Here is a 12,027-nt window from a genome sequence, read left to right as displayed (position 1 = left end):
AGAGGGAGGAAGAGAGAGAGAGAGAGAGAGAGAGAGAGAGAGAAAGAGAGAAAGAAAGAAAGAAAAGACTACAACAATTCGTTGAATTTTCTCAGAAGGAGAGAATAAACCTAAGGTTACTAGAGATGGCGGGGAGGGAGGCAGGGGGTTTGGGGAGGGATAGGTCAGGTAAAGGGCATAAAGAAAAACCATGATTTGTAATAATGAATATGCTAACAATAATTTTAAAAGTTCATGAAAAAAATTTTTTATGCTTCAAAGGACACCATAAGAAGTGAAAAGACAAATCACAGAATGGGAGAAAATATTTACAAATCAGTTATCTAATAAGGTACCTGTATCCAGACTATTTAAAGAACTCTTACAACTCAATAATAAAAAAGACAAACGGCCCAATTTAAAAATGGTCAACGGTTCTGAATGGACATTTCTCCAAGGAAGATATACGAATGGCCAAAAAGCTCATAAAAAGATACTCAATATCATTACTCATAAGGGAAATGCAAACCAAAACCACAATGAGATACCACTTCACACCCTCTAAAATGTCTACAATCAAAAAGTCAGGTAATAACAAGTGCTGGCAAGAATACAGAGAAATCAGAACCCGTATACACAGCTGGTGGGAATGTAAATTAGTACAACCACTGTGGAAAAAGAGTCTGGCAGTTCCTCAATTACACAGAGTTACCCTACAACCCAGCAATTCCACTCCTCAAAACATACACAACAATACCAATGAAAAAAATATGTCCGTGAAAAACTTGTACACAAATGTTTAAAGCAGCATTATTCATAAGAGCCTAAAGGTAGAAAACTCAAATGTCCATCAACTGACAAATGGATAAACAAAATATGATATATCAATACAATGGAATATTATTAGCCACAAAAGGAATGAAGTACTGATACATGCTACAACATGCACACACCTTAAAAATATCATGCTAAGTATTAGCCAGTAAACAACCACATTATACAATTCCATGAAATGTCCAGAACAGGGAATCTATAGAGACAGAAAGTAAATTAATGGTTGCTTAGGACTTAGGGGTGGAGAAGAGAGGAGTAGGCAGAGGGAAAGGGGAGGGTAGAAAGATTAACAGCTTAAAAAAAAAAAAAAAAAGAAAGGTTAACAGCTAAAGGGTTTCTTTCTTAGGTGACAAAAACATTTTAAAATTGACTGTGGCATTGGTGGGAGCTAAAAATAAATGAATGAACTCACACACACACACACACACACACGCACACACACACAAACGGGGGGGATAACAACTACAATTCCTTGAAGTTGATACGACAAGCAAACAGAAAGGACATTGTTGGAAAGGAGGGGAGAGAGGGAGGTGGGAGGGAGGTTTTGGTAATGGGCCACAATAATCACCCACATTGTATATTGGCAAAATAAAATTATGAAGAAAAAAAAAATTGACTGTGGCAACAGCTGGGTTACTGTGAAGATAGTATTCGTATTTACATCGTAATTCAGTGGTGACAGACCACCAAGTTGCATACTCTAAGTGAGTAAATTATATGGTATGTAAACTGATCTCGATAAAATTGTTTTTTTAAAAAGACACAGTATTTTTTTTTTCTTTCCTTTTTGTCTTTTTTCGTGACCGGTAATGGGATCGCAACCCTCAGTGTCGCGCCCGTACCGCGACCGGCCACGGGATCGCAACCCCCGGTGTTGCGCCCGCACCGCGCTCAACCAGTGAGCGGACCGGTCTCTACATGGGATCCGAACCCTCGGCGGGGGTGGCACCGCGCTCCCAAGCGCCGCACTCTACCGAGTGTGCCACCGGGCTGGCCCAAGACACGGTATTTTTAAAGATCGAGGTTGATGCAAAGAGTCCATCATGAACAAAATATTAAAAAGATAAACAGAAAATATTAAAAATGTAAACACTGTTTTTTCCTTTTGCCCAAGGCTCCAATATAGACCAGCACAACACTGTTACTGATCCTGACTTTAAGGTGTCTGACATAAGGCTTGCTCTGTCACATGTCAGAAATTACTTAAAGACGTGTATAATTATTTTAAGAAAAAAAGAGAAGTTAATAGTTATTTTTTACTAACTAAAGTAGCCCTTTTTTTTTTTTTGGTGGCTGGTGAGTACAGGGATCGAACCCTGGAACTTGGTGTTATCAGCTCTAACCAACTGATAAAGTAGCTTTTTAATAAAATGGTTGGGGCTGGCCAGTTAGCTCACTTGGTTAGAGTGTGGTGTTGTTAACAGCAAGGTCAAAGGTTTAAATCCCTATATTGGCCAACTGCCAAGACAGACAGACAAACAGACAGAAAGAGGTTAAGAAATGTGCGAAAATTACCAGTCTTCAAAACATTATCAACATTCCCTATACTGACCACTATCTTAAAAGATTCCGTGCATGCACATTGTGTGTATATTCCTTACAGACCTCAAGAAATGTATAGAGAATGAATACTGTAGATAAAATGAATCAAAAAAATACTAGCCTAAACCTAAAAAAGAGCCTGACAAATAGATGCTCAATAAATATTTGTTAGGGCCAGCCTGAAGGCCATGGGTTCAGATCCCTAAATAGGTATGGCTAGTTAGCTCATTTGGGAGAGCATGGTGCTGATAACACCAAGTCGAGGGTTAGGATCCCCGATCCCCTTACCTGTCATCTTAAATAAATAAATATTTGTTGAATGTATGAATATACTAATGACATGTCAAAGGACAGAGTCAATAATACAATTTCTAAGAATTATATCTACTACTTATAATTTGACAATTTTCTGTGCATGGGTAATAAAGTAACATATATGGCATATGAAGTTCTTAAAAGAAAATCTATCTTTACAGCAGCAATAGGAACTAATAAATATCTTTTAGGCTCTGCTTTGGGCCTGTAATTTCCACCACTGCTCCATATATTATATATATATATTTATTTACTATTCAATTTCATCTTTAATAAGCTGGACAGATCTTGCTGTATTGTTTTTAATTTACCAGTACATCATTATGTAATTTACAGTGTGTGTGCTGTTCCATTTAGTACAACTGTACTTTTAACATCCCATTAACTTCTAAAAAAATATTTTTGACAGAAAAATAATCTGAAATTTCTTCTTAGAAACCATTTTAAACAGGCAAAAAACAGATACAGTCAAAAACCAAGGGTACATTTGGTACTCTCAAACTACTAATGGTTTAGCAAATTAGGATCACCTTGCTGGAGGGGAATACCTATGAAAAGCCTTAAACTACTTTAGTCTCTTTAATCTGGTTAATTCCCCTGGTAGATTTCAAAGGAAATAATAAAAAATGATGAGAAATGTTTATGTACAAAAATGTTCAGGGCAGCTTCATTTAAAATAGCTAAACAGTCTAAATGTGAATAATTCGGGAACTGTTGAATAAGTAATGTTGCATCCACATTATAAAACCATTAAAAATTATGCTTAGTGAGAATCTTTAATGACATGAAAAAATATAGTATAATCTTAAGTGAAGAGATAATAATATATACATACAAAATATATAATAAAATCTCAAGTAACACAGTTACAATATATATATATTAAAATCTCAAGTAACATACATAACATTTCTGTGATAGGATTATGCTGACTTTGACTTTCGTAAGAACCTTTAAATAACTTCCAAATTTTCAACAACATGCATTTATTTATTTATAAGCCATATCATTAAAAAAGTAGTTGAAGATGCTTAACAGTGAGCCTATATTACATTTATAACTGAAGCACAGGCCATGAGATGACCACACTAATGGGTTCTAGGCCGACACACTGGTCAATCTCCTGATGCTGTTTCCAAGTTGAAACTTAAAATGTTACACATTAAATGTACTATAACAATGTTTACATTATCAAGTAATTCCTACCTATAATTAATATATTAGAATTTAGTCTAAATCTTTAAGAGCATACAAAAAAACTGAGTGACATCAAAATAAAAGATGAGCTCTCCCTGCACCTGCAGGTAGCTCTCTGACCTCCCCTTGTTGACTCCACTTCAGCCACACTGGCTCTTGGAGCTCCTTGAAGACATCAAATACATTCCCACCTTGGAGTTTTTGCAAGGAATGATCTTTACATAAACATATCCACATAGTTAATCTCTTGCCTCCCTTCACACCTTGGCTCAAATATCACTTTCTCAATAAGACCTACGTGGACCTCCCTATTTATCACTGAAACCACCCTTCATCCTGGCACCCTTCACTCTGTTCTAATTTTCTTCTTTCTCCCCAGCAGCTGTCACCTTCCAACAAACTATACAATTTTTAAAATATGTGTAGTGTCATATTTTCCCTCTGGAAAAAAAATTTCAGAAGAGAAGAACTTTGACTTTTAGTCACTGATATGTCCAAAGTACCTAAAAAAGAGCCTGACAAATAGATGCTCAATAAATATTTGTTAGGGCCAGCCTGAAGGCCATGGGTTCAGATCCCTAAATAGGTATGGCTAGTTAGCTCATTTGGGAGAGCATGGTGCTGATAACACCAAGTCGAGGGTTAGGATCCCCGATCCCCTTACCTGTCATCTTAAATAAATAAATATTTGTTGAATGTATGAATATACTAATGACATGTCAAAGGACAGAGTCAATAATACAATTTCTAAGAATTATATCTACTACTTATAATTTGACAATTTTCTGTGCATGGGTAATAAAGTAACATATATGGCATATGAAGTTCTTAAAAGAAAATCTATCTTTACATTTCCTGTTTGTTTCTGTTTGTGTCTACCAAAGACTATGCTGACTTACTGAAAAATGTCCCAATTTTATGCTGTTAACATTGTATAGTGTAACCAGGGAGGCAAATTAAGTGGTTTTTAAAAAATTCATATATCTTTCAGCCAAAGGTCTGGCTAATAAAGAAAAAAAAAAGATAAAATATTCATGTATTAGGCCAAATATGTTAAAACGTACACAACACCCAATACTATTCTGTATTATTAAAGAAAAACAGCTTTTAAAATTACATTTGCATTTTTATTACACAGATTATATACATCTTAACAGTTCAAAATGAGGCCAAATCCTGATGTAAATTTTTATAGATGATAACCCCCATAACTTTCTATTTCAACTGGTATTTCTTCACACTGAAAATGTTCATCAACCCATAAAACACTATCTGGGAAATGGGGAAGCCATGTCAGATATCAAAGGCTTGGCCCATTTTCTGAATCGACATATGCAGTTGAAAACTGCCTAATATCTGAAACGTGACCCAATCAGAACTTATTTTCCTATGATTTCATCTACAACCAGACCATCCCTATTTATTTATTTTAAAGCAATATCCTATTAATTTATACTCCTTTATTCTCAGAGATTAAAGCCTAAAACCTGTGACAAGTTCTCTACAACTCTTAAATAAAACATGTCTTATAGAACAAGAGGGAAAAGCCTCCCCACAGATGTTTAGCCGATACCTCTGAATGACGTTCTACACTTCCAGTGTCTGATCCAGAGTGCTGCTCATTTACATCATCCTCACCGTCTGACCCTGAATCCCGTTCATCCTGTACTGGGGTAGCGCCACCATCATCTGCTTAAAAATAAAACAAAAAACCCACTTATGATGTAAGATGGATGACATCTACTGCTGAAATGAACACAAAAGACCAAAAATTACCACTGATGAAGCATGACTAATGATGCTAATATTTGGAACAAAACAATAATACTCATACAAATACCAACAATCATGACATGTACTGTGATATATATGGCAGCAAAAATACATCATAAAAGGACTGTGAAGCTTAAGAAACATCATTAATGACCAAGCAACAACTTCTAAATATAGGCTGAGTACCCCTTATCCAAAATGCTTGTTTCAGATTTTGAATTTTTTTCGGATTTTGGATTATTTGCAAATTATTATTATTATTTATTTTTTTTAAAAGATGACCGGTAAGGGGATCTCAACCCTTGGCTTGGTGTTGTCAGCACCACGCTCAGCCAGTGAGCAAACCGGCCATCCCTATATAGGATCCGAACCTGTGGCCTTGGTGTTATCAGCACCGCACTCTACCGAGTGAGCCACAGGCCGGCCTGGATTATTTGCAAATTACAAACTGACTGAGCGTCTCTTATCTAAAAATGCTCCAATGAGCATTTCCTTTGAGCATCAAGTTGGCGCTCAAAAATTTGGGATTTTGAAGCATTTCAAATTTTTGGATTAGGGATGCTCAACCTGCAATGTGCTGTTCATTTTTTAATTTTATTTATTTATTTTTTTAAAAGATGACCAGTAAGTGGATCCTAACCCTTGACTTGGTGTTGTCAGCACCACACCCACCCAGCGAGCAAACCGGCCATCCCTATATGGGATCCGAACCCATGGCCTTGGCGTTATCAGAACCACACTCACCCGAGTGAGCCACGGGCCGGCCCTGCAATGTGCTGTTTAACCATTTCAACTTTATATTAAATATTGAGTCTTTCTCTCCACATTATTGCCGGTTCGCTCACTGGGTGAGCGTGGTGCTGACAACACCAAGTCTAAAGTAAAATTGTATTGAAAGGAATTTAGGGCTGTTTATGAATAGTGGAAGACATAGTAGAAGTTAAATAAAAATAAACTTTAAAAAATGAAGCAGTCAACTACAGGAAAACCAAAAAGTTGAATAAGAACGCAATCACTGTCATACTAATGAGCTATTCTACTCAGCTAAAGAGTAAAGAATATTTACATCGTCACAATAAAAATTGTAGTTTTGAAGTTTAACAAACAATTATGCTACAACAATGGGAGGACAGGGGAGAGCAGGGCACATAAGAAACTAAAACACTGTCCTAGCATAATAAGAAATCATTACAGAATGTCTAAAAATTATGCAACCAGAGACAGCACAAATTAGGAACACAGCGGTAAATACCAAAAAACAGCTAAAAGAATGGAAAGTCAGTGGAGGGGGTAAACCAGGGCACTACCATTTAAAAAAAAAACTCTAAGCATTTAACCTATTGACAAGTGTAATTGCTTTTTAAGAAAGTAAATTAAAAGCACAAATAAAATGAAAAAAACTTGAAAACACGAGGAAAACGTTTTAAACAAAACAGCAGAGCCTGGTTGGATTACTACTATTCGCTGTCATATACAAGGAATCAAAGCGAACTCAAAACAGGGAACAACTAAACGTTTACACAAGTATCTAAGCACTTTTGATACAGGATGCCTGAATGGAAGTAGAACACAAAGGGATAACAAACGTAACATGTTTTCCCCCACTAGGTTCTGCCTTATGTAAATCTTTGGATCTCGGGTGCCTAGCACAGTGCCAGCAGAGTGAACCCAGTATAAGTGTTTATTGAACAAACAGGAAAGACGGGAGATCAAACTTCGGTAAGGAAAAAAAGATCTCAAGGTGAAGTAATGGCACAAAAATCACTAGTGCCAAAGACGCGCCCTCACTCTCAAATATACATGCGACTCAAACAAGGGTCCTGCATTGTCTCCTGTCCTGTGTTGCAGGAGTGAAAAGTCTAGGAAGAATCCTCCACCCTCACAGAACTCTCCCTTGGACTCTCAAATCCTGAAAAATCACTTAACAGGGGAGACCTCTCCCTCCCTGGCACTTCGGACACAGTAAGGGTCTTAATTTATAGAAGTGGCTTCCCAATTTCAGTAAAATTCTCCGCCGATTCAGAAGAAGGCTCTTCCTCGAGAATCCCCTCTCCAAGGTTCGAACTTCAGAGCCCGCAGCTAGTAGGCGGGCTCTTCCAGCGCTGCCTCGCTGTCCGCCTCTGGCCAGGTGAGAGGGGAGAACGTCTCTGGGGCCTCCCTCCCTGCCCCGAGGAGGGTGCGAGGCCAAACCCCACCAGTAACCGCTCCGCCCCCAAGCCCGGACCCCCAGGCCCCTGCCCTACCTGACTGGTCGCCGCTGTAATATTCCGAGTCCATGGCAGGCGGACTCTCAGCGGGGAGGGTCCGCGCCCCGCGCCGCCCCCGTCACCTCCTTCTTAGCGGTGTGACCCCCGACGGCGCGGCCCGGTGCTCAGAGGTTCCCGCCGGACCTGAAAGTTTGAAGGGTGCGGAGATTAAAAAAGCAGCAGCGCAGAGGCCAACACTCGGACCTGGAAGTCGGGACAGAAAACGTTGCACCCAACAGTGCAGCAGTCATACAGGCGTGCGAGCCACCGTTCTACTTCCTAGAAGCATCTCTAGGGCCAAAATGGCGTCTGCCCACGACCCTCAAAGGAATGCAGCGCGCAGGCGCCGTCGCCCGTCAACTGGCCAATGAGAAGGCGCAACGGTAATGACGCAAGGCACGGCCGGAAAGGAGACTACTGGGAAAGCGGGAGCTCTGGCTTCAATTAAATGCTTTCTTCGGGAGGCTCGCATTACCACAGCTCCATGGAAGTGATGATGTTAAGTTGGTTCTGTGTGTGCGCTTTGTTTGAGGAGCTTTTGAGTTACTCTTCCCGCTAAAATTACATTTTCCATCTTTCCGCCAAATAACCACCGTTCCCGTCATGCAGCGCTGCGCTCGGTTCCCGCCCTCAGTACGTAAGGAAGTGGCGCGTTGCTCTCTGGGACTTGTAGTTCCAAACCTAGGGAGCTATGTAGGGTTACTAACTGGAGTGATCGAAAGCACCTCCTTTCAAGGCATTTTACTTCTTTCCTTTCTTTTTAAAGACTTAATTTCCATCTTAAGAAGACATTTGGTAAACAATAAGATCTTTGCTTCCAGAAAGCTTCCCTGATGAAACCTTGCAGAGGATGACGTTGAACTTCACCTGAGCCTTTTGTTCCAGGAAAACAGCAGTGATTAAGAAACCTCCTCATCCACTTGGGTTCTTGGAAGTGCTCACTGTAGAGAACCACCCTTTTCCATATGGCTTAGGTAAAACGTATGCAGATGATCGTCTTGTTTACCTGTGACAAGGCCAGACAAAGACTTTTATCCTTCCATCTGAACCTGTTAGTAAGGCAGAACACAGACCCTCCAAATTCCCATTCATGGGCTCAAGAATGATTATTTGAGATTAGAACTCTTTGCCCCCCTGAAACTAGCTAGACACAGGGATAAACATTTTCTGTTCGCCTGACCGGCTGAAACTTCTACTGGTTGCAGAACAATCCCAACTATCAATTATCCCACCTTCCACCCTTACAAAAGTCTAAAGCACAGCCACCTTGCCAAGACACTGATCATATCTGGGGTGCTCTCCCTATTGCAATAGCCTGAATAAAACCCATTTTCTTACTTATTTGTTTTTGTCTTAGAAGAGGAGGAGAACATCATTGCCTTCTGATTGGAGTAGGGCAAGTGGAGATGTAAGCAAAGATGTACCAGGAGGTGTAGACTCGTAGAAATAGGGCCTATTGTTACTACTACACATAAGTGACCCTTTTGTTAGCCAGTCAGTATATGTTGGCAGACCTCAGTACTAGGCTTCTGAAAAAGACAGGGGAAGGGAAGAAAGAAGGAGGAGTGGTTTCTCTCTGGAAATTGAATTTTCTGTTTTCTTACAAGAGAGTTCGTAGGTATTAATTCCCCAGTGTAGTGGAGCTTTGAAATCCAAGTTCGGCCCCTTCAGCTGTGGGAGTGACATCTTCTCAGGATGTTATGAAAATCAAAAGAGCGAAGACTTAACAGTGCCTGGAACCAAAGGTACAAAAATAAAATATTTGTTTTTTTCTTTTGGTCCTTTTTGAGACCGGCCGCACCGCGCTCAGCCAGTGAGCACACCGGCCATCCCTATATAGGATCCGAACCCGCGGCGGGAGCGCAGTAGCGCTCCCAGCACCGCACTCTCCCAAGTGCGCCACAGGCTTGTCCCCCAAAATAAAATATTTGTTTTTTTCTTTTGGTCCTTTTTGAGACCGGCCGCACCGCGCTCAGCCAGTGAGCACACCGGCCATCCCTATATAGGATCCGAACCCGCGGCGGGAGCGCAGTAGCGCTCCCAGCACCGCACTCTCCCAAGTGCGCCACAGGCTTGTCCCCCAAAATAAAATATTTGTTTCCTTCATTTGATAGAAGAGACCCAGGATCTAAGCTCTGAAAGAGTGGGTGAGATTGTACCTGTGTAAATACGGCAGGATGAAAAGGGCAGAAGTCTAGGAAGACGTTCAATGGAAAGAAATCCAGCACAAATACCACCTGTAAAGACCTTTTAGTTTCACCAGAGATATACAACCAGTGGCCGTGAAAGTGACTGTATTATAAACAATGCAATTGCACGAGGATAATTACTGAATTTTAACATAAAAACTAACTGTCCTGGTGGTTTGGAGAATGGAGAGATAGAAGCAGACTGAACACACAATAATGTGCTTAGCTCCAGAAAGCTGCAAAGAAGCATCAGATCTTAGTTTTTACACTTAGGAAGCCAACAATTTAGTTAGAGACAGGAAACAGCTTTCAAATAAACATAGAGCCTAGTTGAACCAGTGTGGTTGTCAATGTAAACACACTTCAGGAGCGTTCCCCAGAGCTCCTTTCTATCATTGGCTGTCCCTCGGGGCCCCTGGTAGAGAAATTCTAGAGCAGCATAGATGTGCCTTTCTGAGTCTTAGCTGTCTTGCATTTTGAGGACTGTTGTCTCCGCACCTCACACCCCACCACTTCACCCCAGCACTGTTGGCCCATGGTAGCGTTAGTGAGGTACCCAAAAAAGAGGCTGTTTTCCCCACTAAGGATATTAGGGACAGAGAAGAGAAGAATGGAGAAGAAAGCTCACAGCAGTCCAGAACTCTTTCTCTCTTAACTGATAACCCGGAGACACTGATTTCCCTAAATGAATATCAGGTTTATAACCTAGAGAAACTGAGTTCCCTAAAGGAATATCAGGTTTATTTGACCAGCCTCTTGAGACACTGTGACCTGAAGAACATATCAGGGAAAGGCCACGCAATGTAAGAAATAGCCTGGCACTGACAGAGCTGCAGACTAGGTTCAAGCCTAGCTCTGAGCTTATTGTGCTTGATGAGCTGGGACAAGCTCCCAGCCTTCTATGAGTCTCAGTTTCCCCATGGGTCAAATGAGGGGGTTGAGACAGAAGATTTCAAGGCCCCTCAGCTTCATTATTCTGTCAGAGAAGCCACCTGTGACCCTGCCTTGAACCGCTAGGGGGCCCTGCCAGGAAAGAAACAAAAGAAATGAGTGCATATTAAGACTGCTGTCCTAGCTGTGTGCATGTTCTCACAAATCCCAGCCTCACAGCTCAGGAGAACACACGGAAGGTTTGTCCTATCAAGATTGTTTGTAATCCAGAAAACTGCGACCCACTTGAAAGCCCATTGATAGTGACTAGTGAATTACTAAATACCAGTACCATAGCACAATTTGCAGCCATTAACACAACAGAAGCAGATCTTTAGCTGCTGACATGGAAGGATGTCCAAAGTACATATATAGATAAGTAAAAAAAAAAAAACAGGGTCATATACCACTATAAATAGTATGATTTTGTTTATGTGAACAACCAAAATAACAAACAAACAAATATGCAACCCAAGAATCTTTTAATAAACATGGAGGAGAAAGGACTTTCCAACAATGATTCAAAAGCCAAAAGCCATAAAACAAAAGATTGAAAAATGTAAAAAGAAAAAATATTTTTAAATAAAACCAATGCATACAAAAACAATACAACATTAGCAAAGTAAAAAATAAACAATTAGGAAATCTAAAAAAACAAATTGTAACTCATGTTACATACTGATGGCTTGTCTCAGTAATGAGTACAGACCCCAGAAATCAATAAGACAAAAAACCCAATAGAAAAATGGGCAACAGTTATGACAGTTCACAGAAGAGAAAATATTAATGGCTCTAAAATACATAAAAGATATTCAACCTAAAATAAGAGAAAAGCAAATTAAAATCACATCGAGATACTACTCATCACTTCTCAGACTACAAACATCAGATAGCATTCCATTGGTGAGGATGTGGAGAAATAGGCCCTCACACAAGGTGCTCGTGGAGGGATATTAGTACAGACCTTTACAGAAAGCAATTTGGAAATATTTATAAAAATTACAAATCCATATGACCTT

The 12,027-nt window shown here is 40.0% G+C and overlaps 1 protein-coding gene across 3 annotated transcripts in view; it reads right to left on the bottom strand.

Moving 5' to 3' along the window:
* The window catches only part of IWS1 (IWS1 homolog (S. cerevisiae)), a 54,884-nt gene extending 46,662 nt beyond the window's left edge, over positions 1-8,222 (bottom strand). Inside the window, exons 1-2 of one of the 3 annotated variants that reach the window (XM_008574346.1) lie at positions 7,887-8,222; positions 5,444-5,559 (exon numbers count right to left, since the gene is read on the bottom strand). In XM_008574346.1, the coding sequence (XP_008572568.1) occupies positions 5,444-5,559; positions 7,887-7,920 (150 nt within the window). In that variant the 5' untranslated portion in view covers positions 7,921-8,222. The remainder of the gene's footprint in view (positions 1-5,443; positions 5,560-7,886) is intronic. The other 2 variants (XM_008574347.1, XM_008574344.1) reach the window with 2 other exon arrangements.
* Positions 8,223-12,027: the final 3,805 nt, after the last annotated feature.

The sequence above is a fragment of the Galeopterus variegatus genome, unplaced genomic scaffold (genome assembly GCF_000696425.1).
Source record: "Galeopterus variegatus unplaced genomic scaffold, G_variegatus-3.0.2 Scaffold1035, whole genome shotgun sequence".
NCBI classification, from domain to species: domain Eukaryota; kingdom Metazoa; phylum Chordata; class Mammalia; order Dermoptera; family Cynocephalidae; genus Galeopterus; species Galeopterus variegatus.
The sequence above is the reverse complement of the archived record's forward strand: the minus strand, read 5'-3'. Positions and strand labels throughout refer to the sequence as shown.